Source organism: Oppia nitens, unplaced genomic scaffold (assembly GCF_028296485.1).
Source record: "Oppia nitens isolate AA-2021 unplaced genomic scaffold, nextdenovo-longstitch-racon4-pilon3 scaffold5_pilon_pilon_pilon, whole genome shotgun sequence".
Classification (NCBI taxonomy): domain Eukaryota; kingdom Metazoa; phylum Arthropoda; class Arachnida; order Sarcoptiformes; family Oppiidae; genus Oppia; species Oppia nitens.
This window is the reverse complement of record NW_026533243.1, coordinates 5,470,001-5,492,873: the sequence shown is the minus strand read 5'-3', so window position 1 is coordinate 5,492,873 and position 22,873 is coordinate 5,470,001. Positions and strand designations below refer to the sequence as shown.

General features: G+C 24.5%; 6 protein-coding genes across 6 annotated transcripts; all 6 read right to left on the bottom strand.

Moving 5' to 3' along the window:
• Positions 1 to 1,176: 1,176 nt before the first annotated feature.
• LOC128961408 (glutathione S-transferase-like) lies at positions 1,177 to 4,507 on the bottom strand. The gene is made up of 4 exons (XM_054307643.1): positions 4,351 to 4,507; positions 2,440 to 2,580; positions 1,623 to 1,893; positions 1,177 to 1,554 (listed from the first exon to the last, which is right to left on the bottom strand). The coding sequence occupies exons 1-4, from the start codon at positions 4,384 to 4,386 to the stop codon at positions 1,349 to 1,351; spliced, it is 654 nt and encodes a 217-aa protein (XP_054163618.1). The 5' UTR covers positions 4,387 to 4,507; the 3' UTR covers positions 1,177 to 1,348.
• A 5,939-nt stretch (positions 4,508 to 10,446) lies between these two features.
• LOC128961407 (glutathione S-transferase-like) lies at positions 10,447 to 11,516 on the bottom strand. Its single transcript, XM_054307642.1, has 4 exons — positions 11,383 to 11,516; positions 11,158 to 11,298; positions 10,805 to 11,075; positions 10,447 to 10,729 (listed from the first exon to the last, which is right to left on the bottom strand). Exons 1-4 carry the CDS (start codon positions 11,416 to 11,418, stop codon positions 10,521 to 10,523), a joined length of 657 nt encoding a protein of 218 aa, XP_054163617.1. The 5' UTR covers positions 11,419 to 11,516; the 3' UTR covers positions 10,447 to 10,520.
• A 600-nt stretch (positions 11,517 to 12,116) lies between these two features.
• On the bottom strand, positions 12,117 to 15,635 carry LOC128961595 (uncharacterized). The gene is made up of 3 exons (XM_054307848.1): positions 14,711 to 15,635; positions 12,888 to 14,648; positions 12,117 to 12,175 (listed from the first exon to the last, which is right to left on the bottom strand). The coding sequence occupies exons 1-3, from the start codon at positions 15,393 to 15,395 to the stop codon at positions 12,117 to 12,119; spliced, it is 2,505 nt and encodes an 834-aa protein (XP_054163823.1). The 5' UTR covers positions 15,396 to 15,635.
• A 2,165-nt stretch (positions 15,636 to 17,800) lies between these two features.
• Positions 17,801 to 19,044, bottom strand: LOC128961593 (unsaturated glucuronyl hydrolase-like). The gene is made up of 2 exons (XM_054307847.1): positions 18,577 to 19,044; positions 17,801 to 18,510 (listed from the first exon to the last, which is right to left on the bottom strand). Exons 1-2 carry the CDS (start codon positions 19,019 to 19,021, stop codon positions 17,801 to 17,803), a joined length of 1,155 nt encoding a protein of 384 aa, XP_054163822.1. The 5' UTR covers positions 19,022 to 19,044.
• A 618-nt stretch (positions 19,045 to 19,662) lies between these two features.
• On the bottom strand, positions 19,663 to 21,096 carry LOC128961592 (unsaturated glucuronyl hydrolase-like). Its single transcript, XM_054307846.1, has 3 exons — positions 20,655 to 21,096; positions 19,999 to 20,593; positions 19,663 to 19,678 (listed from the first exon to the last, which is right to left on the bottom strand). The coding sequence occupies exons 1-3, from the start codon at positions 21,091 to 21,093 to the stop codon at positions 19,663 to 19,665; spliced, it is 1,050 nt and encodes a 349-aa protein (XP_054163821.1). The 5' UTR covers positions 21,094 to 21,096.
• A 216-nt stretch (positions 21,097 to 21,312) lies between these two features.
• On the bottom strand, positions 21,313 to 22,656 carry LOC128961591 (unsaturated glucuronyl hydrolase-like). The gene is made up of 2 exons (XM_054307845.1): positions 22,153 to 22,656; positions 21,313 to 22,037 (listed from the first exon to the last, which is right to left on the bottom strand). The coding sequence occupies exons 1-2, from the start codon at positions 22,595 to 22,597 to the stop codon at positions 21,313 to 21,315; spliced, it is 1,170 nt and encodes a 389-aa protein (XP_054163820.1). The 5' UTR covers positions 22,598 to 22,656.
• Positions 22,657 to 22,873: the final 217 nt, after the last annotated feature.

Genomic DNA, 22,873 nt, shown 5'->3' with positions numbered 1-22,873 from the left:
CTAGACTTGCAACAAGTTATTCACGTTATTGTTACTTTACATTAATAAATTAATCTAGATGCATTATATAGTATAGTAAATGTACTGTACAATGTATGGTTATAAATAATTAAATATACGGTATAATATAATATTCTGTATATTAAAATTATATATTTTCTATAAATGAATAATTTATAATATTATATATAATATGATTTTAATTCCGTATAAGTAATAAATTTCTGAAATTATATCATTAGTTTACAAATAAGTGCTAATATTAAAATTTAAAAAATATAGATTGCAATTATTGTATTGTATACTAAATTTCAAATTAATATACTATGTATTTGATTTATAATTTGTTTATATTTTGATAAATTTCAAATCTAGAATAGTATATTATATTGTTTATTTGTAAAATTATATTAATGTAAATGTTATTTCTAAATTTAAACAATTTTAGATAAAATTATAAAAWAGATGTCAATTTTATTTTTGTTGTATATTTTGAGAAGTTTTATAAAATTTGGTAAATCTATTTTTAAATAAGTTAATTATAATTGATATCGCATTTACTACAGTTTATGAAAAGTATTGTTTTTTTATTAATAATATGAATTTAAATATGTTTTGTATATGAAAATCGACAATTTTAAATATTCTTCTATTATTTCAATAAACATTAGAGATAAAAACAATAGTAATTTTATTTTGAAATATAAAGTTACAAATACAGTATCAAACCAACACCTGTATACCTACTGTTACATTACTACATCAAATACAATACTGTATACTGTAATTGAAGCATAATTTACATAATATAATAGAAATTATTAGATTTTGATAAAAATCACGATTTATTAGTTAAATATCGTATCTTTGAGTTCATTACCAATAAGTAACAAATTAAATAAAAACAATACTTAATTTTTTCATAAAAAACAGTTTAAAAATAATTTTACTTTATTGTATGATTAATAAAATATACATTTGTATGATAGGAATAGAAATTTGAATAAAATATTTTATATTTTTGCGCATATAAAATACTCGTGTCTATTATATCCTTCAATACTATTGATATTCAAATGTAATATTTTAATTAAAATAATTGATAAGTAATGAAAACAATAGAAAATTAATACTAATTTATAGATTTAGATTTTAAAAGAAGATATCGTTAATGTATTTAATATTCATAACTTCATTTATATAATTGTGAATTGTATACAATAATTGTATGCTATATAATTGTAAATAATTTTAATTATTCATTACTCATTTTATTGAAAAAAATTATGAAATGTAATTATAAGTATTTGTTTTAAAACATATAGCAAACACTTTTATTGTCAATCATTTAGACACTTCCGCCCCATTGAGCCATCGGACCATTGAATGGCACATTGGGTGCTGTCTTCAAATAGTTGGCAATCTGTGGCAATGATCTGACTCTGTCGCCAAACTTCTTAAGATTATCCACTTTGGAAACTTCTTCCGGAACCAAAGCATTCAATTTTTCGAGTAATTCATAAGCAATAAAGTCTACATAAGTAACACTCTCTCCTATTGAATAAATTAAATATCAATCAATAAAATTCACAATCAATAGATTGAGTGGATGAGTGTCATACCCGCTAAAAATGGTCGATCGCCGAGAAATTGGCTCAAAAGTTGCAAATTATTTGGTAGATTCTTAAGCCAATCAACTTTCAAAGTCTCATAATTAGGATCATAAACAATACGAGTGATACCTATATTTAGGTCAACCAACTGTTGCTCCACGAGATCCACACGTAGTTTCTCTTCATCCGACTGTCCGTTCAAATTGTTTTTGCGGGCAATGTATCGGTTTATTGCCAAACTTTGCGACAGTTTTAGATCACCATCGATATAGTAGGGAAGCTATCAATTCATTTATCAATTTATTGTTATAAATTTTTTATCTCAACTAAATGTTTAAACAAATTAATTATGATAAATAATATTTCTAAAATCCTTCAAATAGTTTGTTTTGTATTTATATATCTTATGTATCAAAAATCATTTTTAAATATTAATATGTTCATTAAATAGAAATATATTAATTATAATAAAATTAATTATTTATTAAGTAACTTAATATTCTCTTAACTAATATTTACGATTATAAAAAATATTAATTTTTAAACACTATTACCGGTAATCATTTTTATAATAAACTAAACTAATAGTATTAATCAATAGTTATAAGTTATATTTATAATTAATAGTTTAATAATGTTTAATAATTATTTATCTTCACAGAGTTAAATAACTATTAATTATCTCAATTAAGGCATCGATAATATAAGATTAATTTTTTTATATTACAATAATAATAGAGAAAATAGTATTTATTACTAATATTTTATAATTCTTATATTTGCTTAAAATTCAACCAATTGTTAAATAATTATAAAATTGACATACATTAGGAAAGTCAAGTCCGAGTGATTGTTTGTCATTAATCCATTCAGTCCTATCGTATTCAGGGGCAGCTCCGAGAGTATAACGTTTGTCCTCATACTCAGTGCCCGTATAAGCCAACAATAGACGGATTGGTTCTCCCAACTGTTAAAACATTATATTATTATACAATAGAATATATTATTTCATTTTTATTATGTAATATAAATAATTTCCAAAAAATACATTAATAATACATTATATGTTTTTTATATACAGTATTTAATGTATTTAATTTACAGATTTATGATACTATAATATTATATAATATATAAGATGACATAAGTATATTATATCATATAAATTATATAATATATTTGATGACATCCTCTTTTTATTCAATTTAATATCTGTCTGCCTATAGTTAAGCGATTGATATTACATTTCTTAATAGTAATACTGTATATTTAATCAAATCTTGCTTTAATTAAATTTTGTTTCCTAAAGTCATTGCTTATACATAAAAAACAAATTTTCTAATACACAGTTTGACGGCTATTTCTATTAACAAATTCAAATCAAATATATAATAATAACGTTAGTATAAGTGAATGAAACCCACGATAATAATTTACATTTTTCAAAGTTAAAACCGTTGAATATAAAATATAATAAATAATTGGTTGTTTCAATTATTGTATATAAATTATATAATATAAAGTATAATCAAAATGCATTTTAATAATAGCTATTTATAACACATATCTATTAAATTATAGATCAAATGTTGCAAATTATCGCCATATAAAAGTTTATATAAATTATTATCCAAACATATTGAGATTGATTTTTCTACTCTTATATAATTATTGAAGAATTAAATATTTTCAATAAATATAATATACTTTATATTTAAAATATTAATAATTTTTACGAATAAGATTATACTAAATTAAGATTTGTTTGTCATTTAATAGTATTTTTATAACAATACAAATACAACACTTGTTATGTACACAAATGTATAGAAGATTGTATCAAATTATATCAGATAACTAATACTAAAATAAGATTGTCTGAGAAAATAGCAAAACTAACAAAAAATTCACATAAAATATAAAAACAAGAATTTCTTTTTTATCCGAATGTATGTATAATAACTAAATACCTGTCCCTAACTTCCAACTCCAGGTGTTCAATATATATACAGTATTATACAATATATTAAATAGTAGTTTCTTAACAAAGTTAAGTAGCAATACATAAAAAACATTTAGTTTTCAATTTACTATTGATTTATTAGACTTAAAATTGCTATTTTCTTATAAATTTTAGTGATTATAATAACACATGATTTATATATATTATATAATTTTTAGCCATTATGTGCTCAGATTTTACACCCAAAAATTGTTAATATATAATATGCTATATATTTAAACATTTGGTTAAGCAATTATATTGTATTTTTACAAATATTTATCATAATCTAAAAGTATTTGTGTAAAAATTATTAATTCAATATTTTGATAATAAAAAAACATGGATTGAATAACACATTAGGACTATAGTGTAAATGTGTAAAGCATTTGACAATATATTWAATATATTATTTGAAATGTCATTTGAAGATTATCATTTATTTAATTAATAATACAATATTGTAAATCATTAGAAATTACATTATATTATATTTATAAAATTAATAGCAAATTAATATTTTTATCTAATGTATTTGTTAGTATATTATGTATATAATAATTACTAAAATTATAAATATAGAAAACAATTATTTTATCAATTGTATAGTTTTTATATAAATTTGAATATAATAATAATCTAAGTTATTAATAGAAATAGTAATAATGACAAATAAATTAAATATAAATAAAAGTAGCATGCTAGATTAGCTAATAATATGAAATGTAGACTTACTCCCCGAACATTCCAATATCCCAATATCGGTGCCATTGTTTATAATTTACTGATTAAAAATCAATTTATAAATTAAACCGAAAATAATAAACCAATGTTTAAGTTGCTGTCAATTATTAGTCTTAACAACTAAATGGTTGGCAAACAGTAGAGATTCAATGCATTAAATAGGGTTTTCAAACAAGCATTCAATGGGTTGGTCTCTACACGTCTAGCCTTAGTATAAACACACCCATCACTTATAAAATTGTTGTACAGTATATCCTCGCTATAAATAACAAACTCATTGTGTTAACAATAGTATGACTCATGAATTGAATATTCTTTAAAATTACTATTTTTAAAAACCGGTATTTGATTTGTTTTATGGTATAAATATGTATTGTTTTATGTGAATTCAGTTTAAATCAAAAGGACTACAATMAAAAAAATAATGATTGTGTTTAACAATGTGCTAAAAATGTAATTTTCTATTTAAGTTTCATATTTTATTATTTTTAAAAAAAGGATGATTGTATTAAAATTGTTTAATTTTGAAAACTCTTATAAAATTTCATTAACATTATATATTATTTTCCCCACATTTGACTGTTAGGTATCTAACAATTTTATAAGATAAACGTAAACGTTACACACATTTGTTTGACAATTAATATTTTAAAAAATTGTAGTCTAGTGCTGAAATATACTGTAATAACCTTGAATATTATCAAATACATAAAATCATATCAATCTTTTTTCACGAACTCCTGAAAGGAGTACGTATCTGAATTCTATATGTCCTTCCGTCCTTCCGTCCGTCCGCTTTTTATTGAATTTTTAAATTTTGACTTCAGATTTGAATTAAGCATCAAAAATAAGGTATAGGGGATCAGCATTAAAATTTTGATATCTCATTGGGAACATAGAGAAAATGGCGGCCAAAGTGAAAAATTTAGGTAAAAATTTTTGAGTATAGATTTGAATAAAGCATCAAAAACAAGCATAAAAAATATGGTTTAAAATTTTGATATCTCTTCGGGAACATGGCCGCAAAAGTACAAAAAAAAGAAATTAAATTTGAAAGTATAAATTTGAATAGAGCATAAAAATAGGTAAAGAATATCAGTATTAAAATTTTGATATATAATCAGAGGTTTTAGAAAATCCATAAAATATAAGTAACAAAAAAAATATATTGAGATTATAAAAAAAGTTTAGAAAAGTCAAAAAATATATGAGTAATACAAACAGTACTAAATATTCAGAGATTATAGAAAAGAACAAAAATATATAAGTAATACATACAGCCAGTCATGAGGAGCAATTGACACGCCACAGATCATATTAGTGCTAAATATGTAAAGGTGAATTTGTGAATTTTTATTTAAAAAAAAAATATTGTTGAGACATAACTTGACAGTGACATTGATTTAATAAAAAAATTTATTCCAAATAGTAACATTTAGTATATAATTTTTTATTACCATAACAATATTTATTTATTAAAATAAAAAATTCAACTCTATGATTGGATTATGTTCAATTGCTCCTCATGACTGCATACAGCATTAAATATTCAGAGGTTATAGAAAAGAACAATAATATATGAGTAATACATACAGCACTAAATATTCAGAGGTTATAGAAAAGAACAATAATATATGAGTAATACATACAGCACTAAATATTCAGAGGTTATAGAAAAGAACAATAATATATGAGTAATACATACAGCACTAAATACTCAGAGGTTATAGAAAAGAACAAAAATATATGAGTAATACATACAGCACTAAATATTCAGAGGTTATAGAAAAGAACAATAATATATGAGTAATACATACAGCATTAAATATTCAGAGGTTATAGAAAAGAAAAAAATATATGAGTAATACATACAGCACTAAATATTCAGAGGTTATAGAAAAGAACAATAATATATGAGTAATACATACAGCACTAAATACTCAGAGGTTATAGAAAAGAACAAAAATATATGAGTAATACATACAGCACTAAATATTCAGAGGTTATAGAAAAGAACAATAATATATGAGTAATACATACAGCATTAAATATTCAGAGGTTATAGAAAAGAAAAAATATATGAGTAATACATACAGCACTAAATATTCAGAGGTTATAGAAAAGAACAATAATATATGAGTAATACATACAGCACTAAATACTCAGAGGTTATAGAAAAGAACAAAAATATATGAGTAATACATACAGCACTAAATATTCAGAGGTTATAGAAAAGAACAATAATATATGAGTAATACATACAGCATTAAATATTCAGAGGTTATAGAAAAGAAAAAATATATGAGTAATACATACAGCACTAAATATTCAGAGGTTATAGAAAAGAACAATAATATATGAGTAATACATACAGCAATAAATATTCAGAAATTATGAAAAAGAACAAAAAAGATGGTCATAATTAAGAAAAAACAGTCATTATTAAAATTTTAAAATGAATCTTATTGGCTAATAAAATTTTAAAAATAGTATAAATAGAGTTGTAATTTTAAGAAAATTTCAGTTAATTTCATTTTAATGAAATGTGAACATTAGTGAACAGAAATTACAATAATGTAATATTAATAAAAAAATTATATTAATTTGTTTTGTGTAATAAAAAAAAATTTTAAAAGTGCAAAACTAAGATTTTATTTTAATAAGAATAAAATTTTAAATATTTAGTTAAATATAATAAGTTAAGTTATGTAATCACGAACTCCTGAAAGGAGTAAGTACTGAATTCTATATGTCCTTCCGTCTGTCTGTCTGTCTGTCTGTCTGTCTGTCTGTCCTTCCGCATTTGATTGAATTTTGAAATTTTGATTTCAGATTTTGATTAAGCATCAAAAATAAGATATAGGGGATCAGCATTAAAATTTTGATATCTCATCAGAATATAGAGAAAATGGAGGCCAAAGTTAAAAAAAATTTAGGTAAAAATTTTTAAGTATAGATTTGAATAAAGCATCAAAAACTAGCAAAGGAATTAGCATTAAAATTTTTATATCTCTTCGGGAACAAAGAGAAAATGACGGTTACAGTACAAAAAATTGAAAACATTATAAATATAAATTTGAATAAAGCTTCAAAAATAAGATATATTGATTAGTATAAAAAATTTAATATCTTTAAGAACGTATATAAAATGGCGGCCAAAGTACAAAAATTTTAAAATTAATATTTAATACTTGGATTGGAATTAAACATTAAAAATAAGTTATATGAAATTAGCAAACAAATTTTTATATCTTAAATAAAATAGATAAAATAAAGCTTGAGTTAATACTCTTTAAATTTAAGTTATATTTATAGTAAAAATAATAATATATTTTAGTTATTTGATACTCTCTATGAATTGTTTGAGTTTATTTTGTCCTACTGTCATTTGATACCCCACATTACTAAGGTTGAATTTATTTTTTGCATATTTAGTCATTTGATACCCTATATGAATTGTTGTTTATTTTTTTATACTGAATCATATGATACCCCACATGACTAAAGTTTAGTTTATTCTGTCATAATGAGTTATTTGATACCCTACATGGCTATAGTAAAGTTTATTTTTTTATACTGAATCATTTGATACTCCACATAACTAAGGTTGTTTATTTTTTGCATACAGTCATTAGATAACCTATATGAATTGTTGAGTTTATTTTGTCATACTGAGTCATTTGATACCCCATATTACTAAAGTTGAGTTTATTCTGTGATACTGAGTGATTTGTTACTCCACAATGTGGAGTCCACATCCATGTCATACTTAATCATTCGATTTTAATTTAATTTTTAATTTGGATTAGGAGTTCGTATGGAAATGCTTTCTAGCATTCTCAACTGGTTTTATTTGAATACAATCAATATATTGAATATATTATATACACCTCTTTTATTATATACAGTAATTAGTTGGAAAATAACTGAACACTTATGGTCTAAATTAATCAATTTATTATTTATACAAAATTTGATTTTTWAAATTATTATTTAGTTATAAATAGTAAAATAATTGAATCTTTTACAACAAATAACAAAAATAAAACAAAAGGTTAGTGACTGAAAATATTTTGCAATATTAGAAAACTTGTTATTTCTATGAAAAAATGTCATTAAAATAGTTAGAAAAACAATGTTATTTGATTTTAAGCTAAAATGTTATGCATTTTTCGGCTAAATATASGAATATTTTGAATACGAGACTAATATTTGTCTGTTGAAGACTGTATGTGTCATAACAGGACAGACGTAAACATTATTTTTATTATAAGTCGTTATTATTCATATAAAATGCTGTCTCTTAAGTGATCCGAAACATAGCTATAGTTGCGAAGCATTTGGAGGACATTAGATAAAACAGACATAAACTTTGAAACTTTGAATTTATAGTATTTGTCTTTTATTTGATAAATACGGCTATCGTTTAATGATAAGCTATTATATGTTTGATGGATATAAGTATTATATAATGTATTCGCCAGACATTTGTCTGCATACTGTAAAATAAAAGTTTATTTTTTCAATAAATATTTAGTTTATTATATATTACTATTGATATAATTTATTCAAAATAATATATTTTTAATGTTAATATTTTTAATCCATTTATATCTAATGTTATACCAATTTTTAGATATTTTAAAAATTATAAAATGTCAATTTCAAATTATTGACAACATTATATTTAATTTTTAAAAATATTAATGAATAAATTAATATCAATAAAAATCATTTTCAATGTTACTGATTTGTTAACTGAATTTTGTTTTAAGTATCATTTTAATAGTTTTTGATTACAAAATTTATGAAACTATTTTTATAATAATAAATAGTGAAAATTAGTGAGATTTAGTGAAATATCATACAGTAAAAACTTTATGATAATTATAATTTATTACTTTGTAATCAAAAATAAATAGCATTATAATTAAAACTTGAATACAATGGAAACAAAAAATGTTATTTCTAAAATAACTATAATATTAGTATTTAATAATAATTTTAATATTTATAATTAGTTATTTTGAAAGTCATACAAAAGTCAATTCATTTTACTATAAAATTAAATCAAAATCGCAATAATKCAGTCATTTGTATGATTTTGTTGTAACAAATATAACTATTAAAAAATAATTTGTAAAGATATTAATGTAGATACTGTTTAATACTTATTTTTACTATTTCTGTAAAAAGAAAAAAATTAATAACTTATTATTAGTATTGTTAATGACAATATAATTTATATTATTAGTTTGAGTTAACGATTTTTATATTTTTAGTACTATTTACATCCGTGTAATAATTCATTAATAAATTATTTTAAATTAAATTAAAATGACACTTAAATTTTGCTAATGTCATAAAATTTTAATTTCTAATTATTCAACATAACTTATACATATATGCGCGTATATGTAATTAATTATTATAAAAAAATATTACATATATAGTTATAATTAGACTAATTATGTATTAAAAAAACTTAGTTATTATTTTTGTTTGCTTTTACAATTTTTATTGTAAAAATATCTAATTAGAATTTATTCTATAATAAATTAATAGGTTATTTAGTAATATAAATATTATTTTTTAAATAATTTTATACAATAATAAATTTTATGATGCAAACCTAGTTTTTATATTTAGTGTACAATTAATTATTGAATAAAATACAATTGATTTATTCGATAACCTATTTATTAAAAACTATTTAATATTATTATATTTATAAAAAAAAACTACCACTTAAAAATTCCCCACCAGTATATATACTATTTAATAACTGTTATAATAATTTATAGCAAATAACTTTACAATAACTGGAAGAAAAAGTTATATTAGTGTAGATTTACAAACTATTAAAGCATATAAATTTCAAATTAATTACAATCTTATTATTAAATACAATATTCAAATTTAACAACTTTTCTATTTTGTATTATATTTGAATGACTGACTGACTTCAAGTTCTCACATTTGATTCTTTATGTCACAAATGCTTATTATTAATAAATTTTAAAATGATTTAAACCTCTACTGTAATAATAATAACAATATTATAGTAAATTAAATTTATTATTTGATACTAAAATTTATATTTTGCTAAATTTTATTTATTTATTAATATATTGCATAACTAAAGATTTTAACCAATAAAATCATTCAACACTTCCACCCCATTTAGCCATCGGTCCATTGTATGCCTGTTTGGGTGAGGACTTCAAATAATTGGCAATTTGTGGCAACGATTCTACTCTTTCAATGTATTTCTTAAGATTGTTCACTTTGGATACCATTTCAGGTGCAAATGCATTCAATTTGTCTAATAATTCATAACCAATGAAATCAACATAAGTAACACTTTCTCCTAATAAACAAAAACAAAATTCAAGAGTTAATAATTAATAAGAAGTATATATCAATTATTATTATTATAGAAAACCTGCTAAAAACGGTCGGTTATCGAGAAAATCATTGAATAGTTTCAAAGTATTGGGTAAATTCTTGAGATAATCCACTTTTAATGTTTCAAAATTAGGGTCGTATGCGATGTGCGAGAAATCCTCATTCATATCAACCAACTGTTGCTCCGCTAGACTAACCCGAAGTCGTTCCTCATCTGTCTGTCCCTCGAGTTTGGTTTTGCGGGCAATATATCGGTTTATGGCTAAACTTTGTGTAATTTTTATATCACCATCGATATAATAGGGAAGCTATTCGTTAAATAATATAAAATTATATTATTTTTCAATTATCTAAATGAACGACAAAAATAAAATATATATTAATAATAACGTTAGGAAAGTTGAGTCCCAGTTTGTATTTGTCATTAAGCCATTCACTCGCATCAAAATCAGGTGCCGGACCACAATTGTAGCGTTTGTCCACATATTTAGTGTCCGTATAGGCCAACAATAAACGAATTGGTTGCCCCAACTGGCATTCAATTTGTAAATTTTAGCAATTGTTTTGACATAAAATTAATTTTTAATTAAATTAAACAAAATAAAACTATATTACCCCACGTATATTCCAATAGCCCAGTGTAGGTGTCATTGTTTTTCAATTTATATAATTGAAACCAATTTAATTAATATATTAGAAAAAACAAATTAAACATTTTCAATTTATGTTTTAATAGCTTTTATTAAATGATAATACATGTAAATGTACTATAGTTTTAATAGATATTATATTTCAAACTTAAGATAAATATAAATAAAGAATGTGTCAAATATATTAAAATTTTGTTAATTTAAAAGTAGTATATTTTAGATATTATTATTATATTATTTTTTATTTTACAATTTTTATTTAAAACCAACATTAATTAGAATAACATTATTAATTCAATATAAAATTTAGCAAGTAAATATATTAGGTTAATTACAAATTATTAAATTACTAAAATGTAATTATATTGACATCTCCATTATATTATATAATTATATTTTTCCAAACTTATCATTTTTACTTTCAACTTATCAGTAAATTAAGTCTATAACTACTATTGCCTAACAAACAGGAAAATAACCAAACATTTATTAATTATAATCTCCAAAACTAAGAGTAAATTACATTCATTTTTATACAGTATTAAATAATTACTTAATTTTCAAAAAAATATTAACTTATCAGTAATACACAAAAAGTATGTTATCTCTGATCACTATTATTCTACAATTTATTCATTAATTATCTTTAGATATTTAAATACTATTTCAAATAAAAATAATGTATTAAAAAGCAATTATTTAACATTCAAATCGGATCAATAGGTTAGATATAATGATTTTAGATAGTAATTCATACTCTTTAAATGACAAAATATCAAAATTACAATTTTTTACATAATTTTATTATAAATATAGCAAAATTTCAAATATTACAAATGATAATTATATAAAATTATTTGTCAATTACCGGTAAATTTAATAAACTATTTAAAATAGTTTTGATTAATTCATTATCCTTTAGTTGCGAATTAACAACTAAAGTGTCATTTGTTAAAAAATCTAACAGTTTGTCAATCGTTTCTTTAATATTGCAATCAATTATAACACTTTGATTAAAATAAATGTCAATTAATTTATATAAAGTCGTACAAAACTTTTCCATCCAATTGACTCTAATATCAATGGGAACTAATGGCAAGTTATTTATCATTAAATTGGTTATCAAAATCCATAATTTAGTTATATATTGTCCACTAAAATAGCTGTTATTAATACACCCGATAGCATATACAGCGTACGACTGGACCTTATGATTACGTGATGTCTGCATTACATTCATTAGATTATCAATTATACAGTCAATCAATTGATAAGAATCAACACTATTAACACCAATGGTGTCTACATTAACTAAATTTGTTTGACATTTACATAAATCTATGAATACATTCAATTCAAGCAAATAACTGAATGCAATACATATATTCCAATGAAGCTTAAAATTTTTAGATAAATTCAATGTTTTGATAAACTTTTCAATTAAATCTATTATTAATTTCAAATATTTACTGTTTGAATCAATAATTAGATCAACTGTTGATTCATTTTGTATCCAATTTAATATCAGATACAATGAACAACCCGAAGAGCGAACCAGATTTGTCTTAATATTTTCCGATTGTATAGCATTTGATAGTTGAATGTCATAACAGTTAAGATTGCATTCAATTATACGAAACAAAAACTCTGATGTTATTTCGTTATAATTATTTAAATAAAATTTTTTCAATATATCACAGAAGTTTGCCAAAGTCCATGAACTTTGATATAACAATATATGCGATAACTTTTTTGTGTGATAATTGTTTTCAAAATTATCCATAATTTCGATGGCAAGCATTGAAACGTCAAATAAATAGTTGAGATCTTCAGTCATCGATCTAAACGATTGAAAGACACCTAAACAACGAATTGCTTGCGATTGACAATTTAGGTCTTCGTCTTCTGGATTTGTATTCTTGACAATTGATATCAACACTGATATTAAATGATATTTTGTATTTGTTTCAAACAATTCAAAGATCTCTATATTTATTGATGATATTAARTCAATGATAAGGCCTTGAGATGAATGTGGTATTGATTTGTCGCATATTAGTGCCTTTTCGATAAGATCAGTCTTCAGTATTTTTAACCACCAATTGACGATTTCATCGTTCATAGTATTTATTGTTTTTATATTATTTCCTAAAACAACCAAAAATTTACATAAAAGACTTTGAATCACTTGATTTGTTATAAATATATCCCTTTTAAGACTTTTTATCGATAAATCTAAGAGTTGATTGTAAGTCAAATTAAACTCTTTGTGATTCATAAGTAATCCAAATAAAGACTTTTGCTTCAAAATAGTTGCCAACAATTTTAAAGATTCACCGCAAAGAAGTATTGATTGCATACTTAGTATTGAATCCATTGAGAATTCAATCATTTTATTTATCTCTTGGATAACATAGTTATCATCTTTTAGATATCTCAACATATCATCCGGAAATGGATCCAATTCAAAGATCTTGACGGCCAGAGCTAAAAATGAGTTCTGGATTTGTATGTCTTTATGAGACAATAAAAATATAGATTTATTGAACAATTGTATCAATAGAGCGCTTCCCTGTTTCTTATGAGAAGTGAGTGTCACCAACATTGACATGCATTTAATAATTTGCACCAAAACCGGTATATTTTTCTCACTGTTGAGTATTTTACAAATGTCTTCATGTATTTCAATAATCATTTTTGCCAAAGATTGAGATAATGGTGTAAATGATAATTGTTTTGATGGTCTACTAAAATCGGCTAAAGTTATAACATAAGGATCTCCGGTTAACAATAATTTATATAAAAAATTTAAAGCAGAGGTCTTAGCGCGTGGAGAATGATCTCTTAATATAATCGACAAAATAGGTCCAGGAATTGAAATATCACTACCAGGGGGTGGACTTTGAAAGAAAGACGACCAAAAACCAAATATAATTCGCTTTTCAAACACATTCAAAGCCGATGACAATGTTTCATAAGAAATGTGTCTTATTTTGTTGGCCACCGATCGCTGTACGCGTGACGCGTCGTATACGGGAATCGAGTCGTAATCGGATGAGAATTCTGAGTCCGATATCATTGATCTGACATATGATGAATCATTACCAGCGATGCCATCGCTATCGTCATCCAAGTCTTGATTATTAACACAATTCTTATTCTTATTTTTCTTATTTCTATTCTTTTTATTCACCGATCCTTTCCTTTCATGCAATCTATTGTCCATAAACTCTGTAAAAGAGATTATAAGTTATCAGAAATACTTTTATAATAAATTTAATTAAATATAAAACCTGTCGTTTGAGCAAAAGGTGACGGAAAAAGAGCCGAAACTTTCACTTTAGTTATATCATAACCACTGACACCATAGGCGACAAAACATTTCAAAAGTCCCAAAACATGTCCACAAAATTGATTCAAATCATGTGATGGGATATTATATGTAAAGTTTGTGACCAATAAATATAAACAACGAATTGTATTCAATATCAAGTGATTCAAAGCAATCACTTCATTGTCATTAAATCTCATGTGAAGAATGAGTCGAATCTTATCCAAGTATTTCAATAGTTTATCAGTTATCTCAAGAAGTTGTTCATTGCTATAGTTGTCAGCAGTGGTACTGTCTTTGAGCATAATTTTAATCGTCTTAAACAATAAGTTTTGTGTATTGAGTACTTCAGTGACGACCGGTAAAGTCTCGGTTTTAATCCATACATTATTGGCCAACAATTTGTCCACAATATTAATGAAACAAAGACTTCTTTGCGGTGACGGATGTCGTCTATTATAATCAATGGTTGCCATCAATTGTTTCAACAAATCATTATAAAGTTGGATATTGTTTTGGATGTCAATTGAAACCAAACTTTCAGTGATCGATGAAATAATAGTTTTATAGTTAAGACGTGTATATTCTTCATCAGACATATCAGTCTTCAGTTGTCTTAACAAATCTCTAACTTCTTTAATATCCATTATTTTGAGCTATATTTTCATTCAAATCAATTAATGTATTAAAAAATATGAATAAATGTGTTTAAAAACTGCTTTATTATGGAAACAGTTGTGTAAGTGGTGTATGAAATGTATGTCCCGACGGGTATATCGATAGTTAAGACCCGTTTGTGTGACACATGTGTTGAAAACATATGACAATCAAATCCATTGATTGAATTGATATTTAAATGCAATGTCTTTGCAATGCATTCATTCAACAACAATAACGTCTGTATTATTAATAGCTTTTAAATTATAATACAGAATAAAGTTTCTATTTTATAGACTATTAGTGATAATGATTTCAATGAAATTTTTAAATAATGACTTAATTTAGCGTTTTTTAAACTAATTCTTATTTTCTTTAAATTTCTGAATTTATGAGTAACTAAAAAAATAAGTTAAAAATATCAAATTATTTGATTAATCTGAAACTATTAATTTTGTAAATTATTTAAAAATTATTTTGATTGAGAAAAAACTATTTTTTCAATAAAAATAAACAAAATAAAATTTCATAAAAAATTATTTAATAAATGACTTAAATGGTACTGTATAACAAAAATCAATATTTTTAATGATAAATTTGCGCACAGGTAGATGATTGGACATACATTTACATCAATTTTTGAAAGATGTTGCAGTTATATATATATATATATATATATATATTTATATAACTGCATATACATCAGTTAAATATACTATTAATATATTTCAATATATAAATTAGCAAAAATGTAGAATTGAGAAGTCAGTTGATGTCAAATGTTTAGAAATAACTGAATAATAGTAAATATTTAATGAAATGATATTAACAAAAAATGAAATTACCAAAACTGCATCATTTTAATTTTGTTAAAAACGTTTTAATAGTTATTTTAATTATTAAATCAATATTTAATTTTTTATTATTCATAACTGGCTTTACAATAATCGGCGCCTCCAAAGAATACCCCATTAAAAGGGGTGTTGTATTTGCTTACAAATATGATGAAAATGATGAAGTGAGAAGAGGTTAGTATTTATTAATTAATTTTTATTGTTAAAATTAAGATAATTAAAGTTAAAAGTTAAAAGTTAAATATATAATAATAATATATAATATTTACTAATAATTAGAGGACACACTGATGGCTAAAATAAACCAAATTGACTTAAATACACCAAATGTTAACAATTCATTAATTGGTTACGAGATTATGGTAAGAGGTATCATAATATTTGGTGTCCATCAGTACGGAGTTTATAGCATTCAAATGGAGAAGACATGCCATTTGATAATATTGTTATTATTATTATTAACTCTAGAAGTTATCACTTATTTATTTCTTGAGATCTACTCATTGGTTCTGGTCTTTGATATAATTGTAATAATATTAGTCTTTGACTTAACAATACTTGTTATGTTTAACATTAAACCAATACCTAAGCCAGAAGAGGACAATCAGGAGGTGATTAAGTCGGATGAGTTAATAAATGTCAATACTCTCAATGATATCCCAATTCATTGATACTTTAAATAGAAATTTTTTATTAAGACATTAGTTTATTTATTTTCCCTATAAATTATATAATAAATTGATAATCAAATATAATTGACACATTTTTATATAAATTTTGTTGTTTTATATATTCATAAAAATTTGTTTTGTATGTAAAAGTTGTATCATAATATTTCAACTATATTTGACATTTAGCTGACATATACTTTATATGAGTAAAAGTATTTTTTAATCTATTTTATAATAAATATTATTTTAGTGTAATTGTATGATATTATAAAAATTTATTTTTAAAAATATATTTTCTATAAATACTTTCATGATTTCAAGTATAGTATCATAATTTTTATAAGAAAGTAAAAATGTTCAATTTATAAAATGATTGTTTAACATTTAAAGATAAATTTAATTTACTGGTAATAATTTTATGACATTAATAACAAATTTTATTAGTTTATGTTATTAAATGACATCATTTTAATGGAAATAAATATAAAGATGACATTTGTTAAGTATAAGTAAATAAAGAGCAGAATATTAGTTATCCGAATAAGTTATACTAATTTGCGTTAAAATACTGTATTTTAAGTTATTCATGTATTTAATTGTCAATTTGTTATTTAAATAAATAATCGTATATACATTTTTGTGTTTTTGATTTAATTAATGTTTACGTCAAATACGTTAATTAATGTAAACTCAAACATCAAAGCAATTTAATTTAATTATTACAAAATACTTATATTATTTTTATAATAAATTAAAGTAAGCATATGTATATAGTATAGTTGTATTGTATTRTATTTATATAATATAATTTAAAAATCATCAAGTTAAATTGAAGCTATATTATAATATAACTATAATGCAAAATTATAATTAAAGCACATATCTAAATGCTTTAACATAATAGTAATCACCAAAAATAAGTGCCGAGTCGTGTAGGTGGGCATCGGTACTGCCGTTTACCAAAAGGGCTGGTATTTTATAATCACGATTTCCATCGGCTTTATATTTACTTGTGTTAAGAGAATTCATAATTTTATTAAATGCATTCAAATATTTCTCATTTTTAGTATAGCTATACAACTCTATCAATCCATTGGCTGCTATAGAAGCAGCCGCTGTGTCGCGTGGAATATACCTGTGCTGAGGATCATGAGGTACACTAAAATCCCAGTGAGCTATACCATCATCAGCTAAGTGATCAATAAAATAATTGGARACACCTTGAGCCGCTTTTAATATATAGTCAGCTTTAGTATATCTATAGGCAATTGTAAGTCCAGCCACGAGCCATGCCTGTCCCTGTGACCAACACGACCAGTCAGCGTAACCCATAGCTGTAAACTTTCTGATGACTCTACCGTTTGATTCATTAAAGGACACGACATGATAATGACTATAATCAGATCTCAAATGCTCTTTTAAAGTGACATTTATATGCGAGACCGCCATATCATACAGGGTTTCATTTCCAGAATGCTTCCAACCCTCGAATAGTAGTTCCAAATTCATGACATTGTCTACAATGACGAGGAACTGGCCATCGTGTCCGCTGTCCCACGAACGGGTGCATCCAATTTTAGCTATACATTTGCGTTGAATACTTCAGTCAATAATCATTTGAAAATAACCCTAAAAAGTGTACATACGATTGAAACGTTTGGCCAAATGATTGGCCGCATTGACTATAATTTTAGGATAATCTGGATTTTTTGTAAACTCGTATGCATTACCATATGAGCACATTATCATAAAACCGATATCGTGTTGCCACGTATTATATTGATCGTTATACATGGCATCAGTAGCTTTTGTAGCCAATTGTTTCCAGTGATCATCTTTGGTATAGTTATATAAATGCCAAAGAATTCCGGGATAAAATCCAGCCGTCCATTGATTATCAACGGGAGGCGTTACCTCCCACTGGGCTGACCAGGGATTTCCTATAGATGGATATTGAACTCCAGTTTTTACAGTTTGTGTTACTCTATTGTATTGCCGAACGGCATAATCGACAAGTTCTTTACGTGTTATCCCATTAACAATGGGCACCAGTAATATAATTAAACAAATGTTTGTAAATTTAAGTTTCATATTGTTTCCAAAATAATAGTTATGTCATTAATTTTATTTTAATATTAATTTTCACATCAAATATTCAATAGTCTCTAAGTTAGCTTATGTTACAATTCTCATACTTTTTATCTAAATATTACAGTATTTTTAGTTCAATTAAACTTTGTTAACAGCATTATTCAATTATTAGTTATTTATTAATACTGTATTTTACTACATATAATCACAAACATTTATAATATTATTTCACAGAGTCTTAAACAGCGGCGACGGCGATGACAGCGGCGATGCTATTAATTACAATTATCTGAACAACAATACATTGAATTAAAAAGTGACCAAGGGCAATGTTGCAGATAAATTTAAACTAAATAAAATTGTAATTGGTCATTATTTAATTAATTGTATTATATGCCAGATAATTTACAGTCGACTGTTTAAAAAATTTATAAATGATAGTCGACWGCAATTATCTGGCAAATCATACAATTAATTAAAAGTTACCAATAGCAATTTTATTCAGTTTAAAATTATCTATAACATTGCCCTTGGCCACTTTTTAATTCAACGTATTGTTGACCAGATAATTGTAATTAATAGCATCGCCGCCACTGTTTAAGATTCATTATTTCACAGTAAGTATTATTATATCTAATCCATTACAGTATAGCAACCCTGATATTTATAATTATCATTTATACAATAAACTTTATAAAATAATTTTATTTAATTAATTTATTTTTAAACTTATATATATTTATTGTGAATATGTAATAATAAAAAAATAATACAGAATCTTTTATTATAATTTAAATTTAAATATACATTAATTATTAATTTTTTTAATTGATAAAATTACAGGAAATTATTAATAAAATTATAATAAATAATCTAATGATTTAATAAAGTAATAATCGCCAAAAATGAGTGCTCTATCAAAACGGTTTGTATAGTAATCTGCGGTTCCATTAACTATAAGTGCCGGCAGTTTATACTGAAAGACGGCATCCGCTCTATAGTTGTCTGAATATAAAGAATTTATTATTTTATTGAAAGCGTTTAAATATTTTGTATTATTAGTGTATCCGTAGAGTTCAATCAAACCCGACGCTGCTATAGATGCGGCCGAACTGTCCCGAGGTATGTATGTATGGTTTGAATCGTGTGGTACATCAAAGTCCCAGTAGGGTATCCCATCAGGCGGTGAATTATCAATAAAATAATTGGATACTCCTTCCGCAGCATTTAATATATAGTCTAATTTACTATATCTATAGGCAATAGTGAAACCAGTGACCAACCAGGCTTGACTCTGTGCCCAACACGACCAGTCTGCATATCCCTGTGCCGTAAATTTTCTAATAATAGTTGCATTAGTATCGCTGAAGGCAACCGCTTGATAGTGACTATAGTCTTCTCTTAAATGATATTTAATTGTTTGTATAGTATGCGAAACAGCCATATCTAATAGTGTCTTATTTTTACTGATCCTCCAGCCCTCAAATAGCACTTCCAGGTCCATCATATTGTCAGCTATGACCACAAATTCATTTGGTGTATTATCCCACGATTGAGTACATCCTATATTATCTGATTAAATATAAAACTTAATAATATAAAAATAAATTTATTCAATTTAAACATATCTTACAATTAAATCTTTTTGCTAAACTATTAGCGGCATTAACTATAACTTGAGGATAACTTGAGTTTTTAGTAAATTCATATCCCTTTCCATACGAACACATAATAATAAACCCAATATCTATATTATCGGTTCTCATTTGATTTTCAGATAAGCTATCAGTAGCTTTGATTGCTAGTTGTCTCCATTTGTTATCATTAGTATATTTGTATAAATGCCATAACACTCCGGGATAAAATCCGGACGTCCACTGATTTTTTACCGGTTCAGTACAGTTCCACTTATAGGACAGTGGTATTCCTTCTGTAGGATACTCTTTACCAATAATAATACTTTTGGATAATTCATTGTATTGTCTGACCGAATAGTTCACTATATCCGTGATATTTATAGTTAATACAAATGGTATCAATATTTGTATAAAATATATTACTTTTAATAACATTATTAACAACAAAATTAAGAGTGCGATATAATATATAACTTTTACATATCGGCACTTAAATAAATGCATGTATTGCTTTCAAATCTGTTTTATTTAAAAAATAATTTTAGATAAACTCATAAAGTTTGTTAAATAATACAATAAATTCCAATAATTGTCAATAATTAACTATTTTTATCAAATAAATGATAAGAAATTACTTGAGTTTTAATTAAATATTTATTGATAATATTTAAGTGCATTCATAAAATAGTAATCGCCATAAATTATAGCTAAATCAGACTTTCCTGGATCGGCATTCGGACCGGCAATAGTTGCGTTCAATATAAGCGCCGGTAAATTATATACAGGTTTACCATCAGCTCTGTATTTACTCGAGGCTAACGATTCCATGATTTGTTTTGCAGTTTTTAAATACTTATTATTTTTTGTGTGTCCGTAAAGATCAAAAAGACCCGAAGCGGCGATGGCCGCTGAACTTGTGTCGCGAGGAATGTATGGATACTTATCTTTAGGTACATTAAAATCCCAGAGCGCTATACTGTCTTCCGGTAAGTTATTAATGTAATAGTTTGCTAAACCTTCGGCGGCGTCTAAAAATATCTTTAATTTTGTGAATCCATAAGTTGTTGTAAAACCATTGATAAGCCAGGCCTGACCTCTAGCCCAAGTGGATGAATCATTATATCCCTGTCCCTGATATCGTCGTATTACTTGACCGGTAGTGACATTAAAGTTGACGATATGGTAACTACTGTTATCTTTGCGAACATGTTCTTTGAGTGTACGGTTGGCATGAGATACAGCCATATCGTAAAGGGTTTTATTACCAGTTATTTCATAACCTTTAAATAAAAGCTCCAAATTCATCATATTGTCGACTATCACTAAAAACTGCTTTTTATCATCAATACTACCCCACGATCTAATGCAACCAACTTTATCTAAACAATTGAAAATTGAATTTATTAGTTTTCTAATATATAATTTGTATTGTATATGTATTTGAAATACAATACTAACAGTAATAATACTGTAAAATAAAAACTTTATACTTACGATTAAACCTTTTCGCTAAACTATGGGCTGCATTAGCAATAATGTTAGGATAGGTTGAATTTGTTGTAAATTCGTATCCCTTTCCATACGAACACTGAATCATAAATCCGATATCATGTGTATCTGATCTGAATTGATTAGCAAATAGTCCATCAGTTGCTTGAATAGCCAAATGTTTCCAGTGGTCATCTTTTGTATAATTAAATAGATACCATAGCACTCCTGGATAGAAACCGGCCGTCCATTGGTTGTTGACTCCAGGAGTTGTGTGCCATTTGGTTGATATCGGTTTTCCATCGGTCGGGTATTGAACGCCTATTTTTATATCCACATCTAATTTGTTATATTGTTTAACTGAATATTGAATTAATTGATTTTTATCTAAACACAAAATTAATGTAATTGTAAAAACTAAAAATATTTGCAAAACAAATAATACTCTCATGATTTATAATTAATACAAAATTACCACTTAACTAAATAACATTTACAGTATTTTTAACTATTTCTATATTTAATGTTATGTATACTGTTTATAAAGTTATTATAAAACCTATTATCACAAAAAAGTTATTATCGCAAATGTTGTGTTAACATTATTAGCGCGTATTATCATAAATACTATTTAATTTTAATACTGTATTAAAAATGATATATTTTTGATTGAAATAATGTATACAGAATTTAAAAATAATTATTAATAATGATTTACAAATTGTAA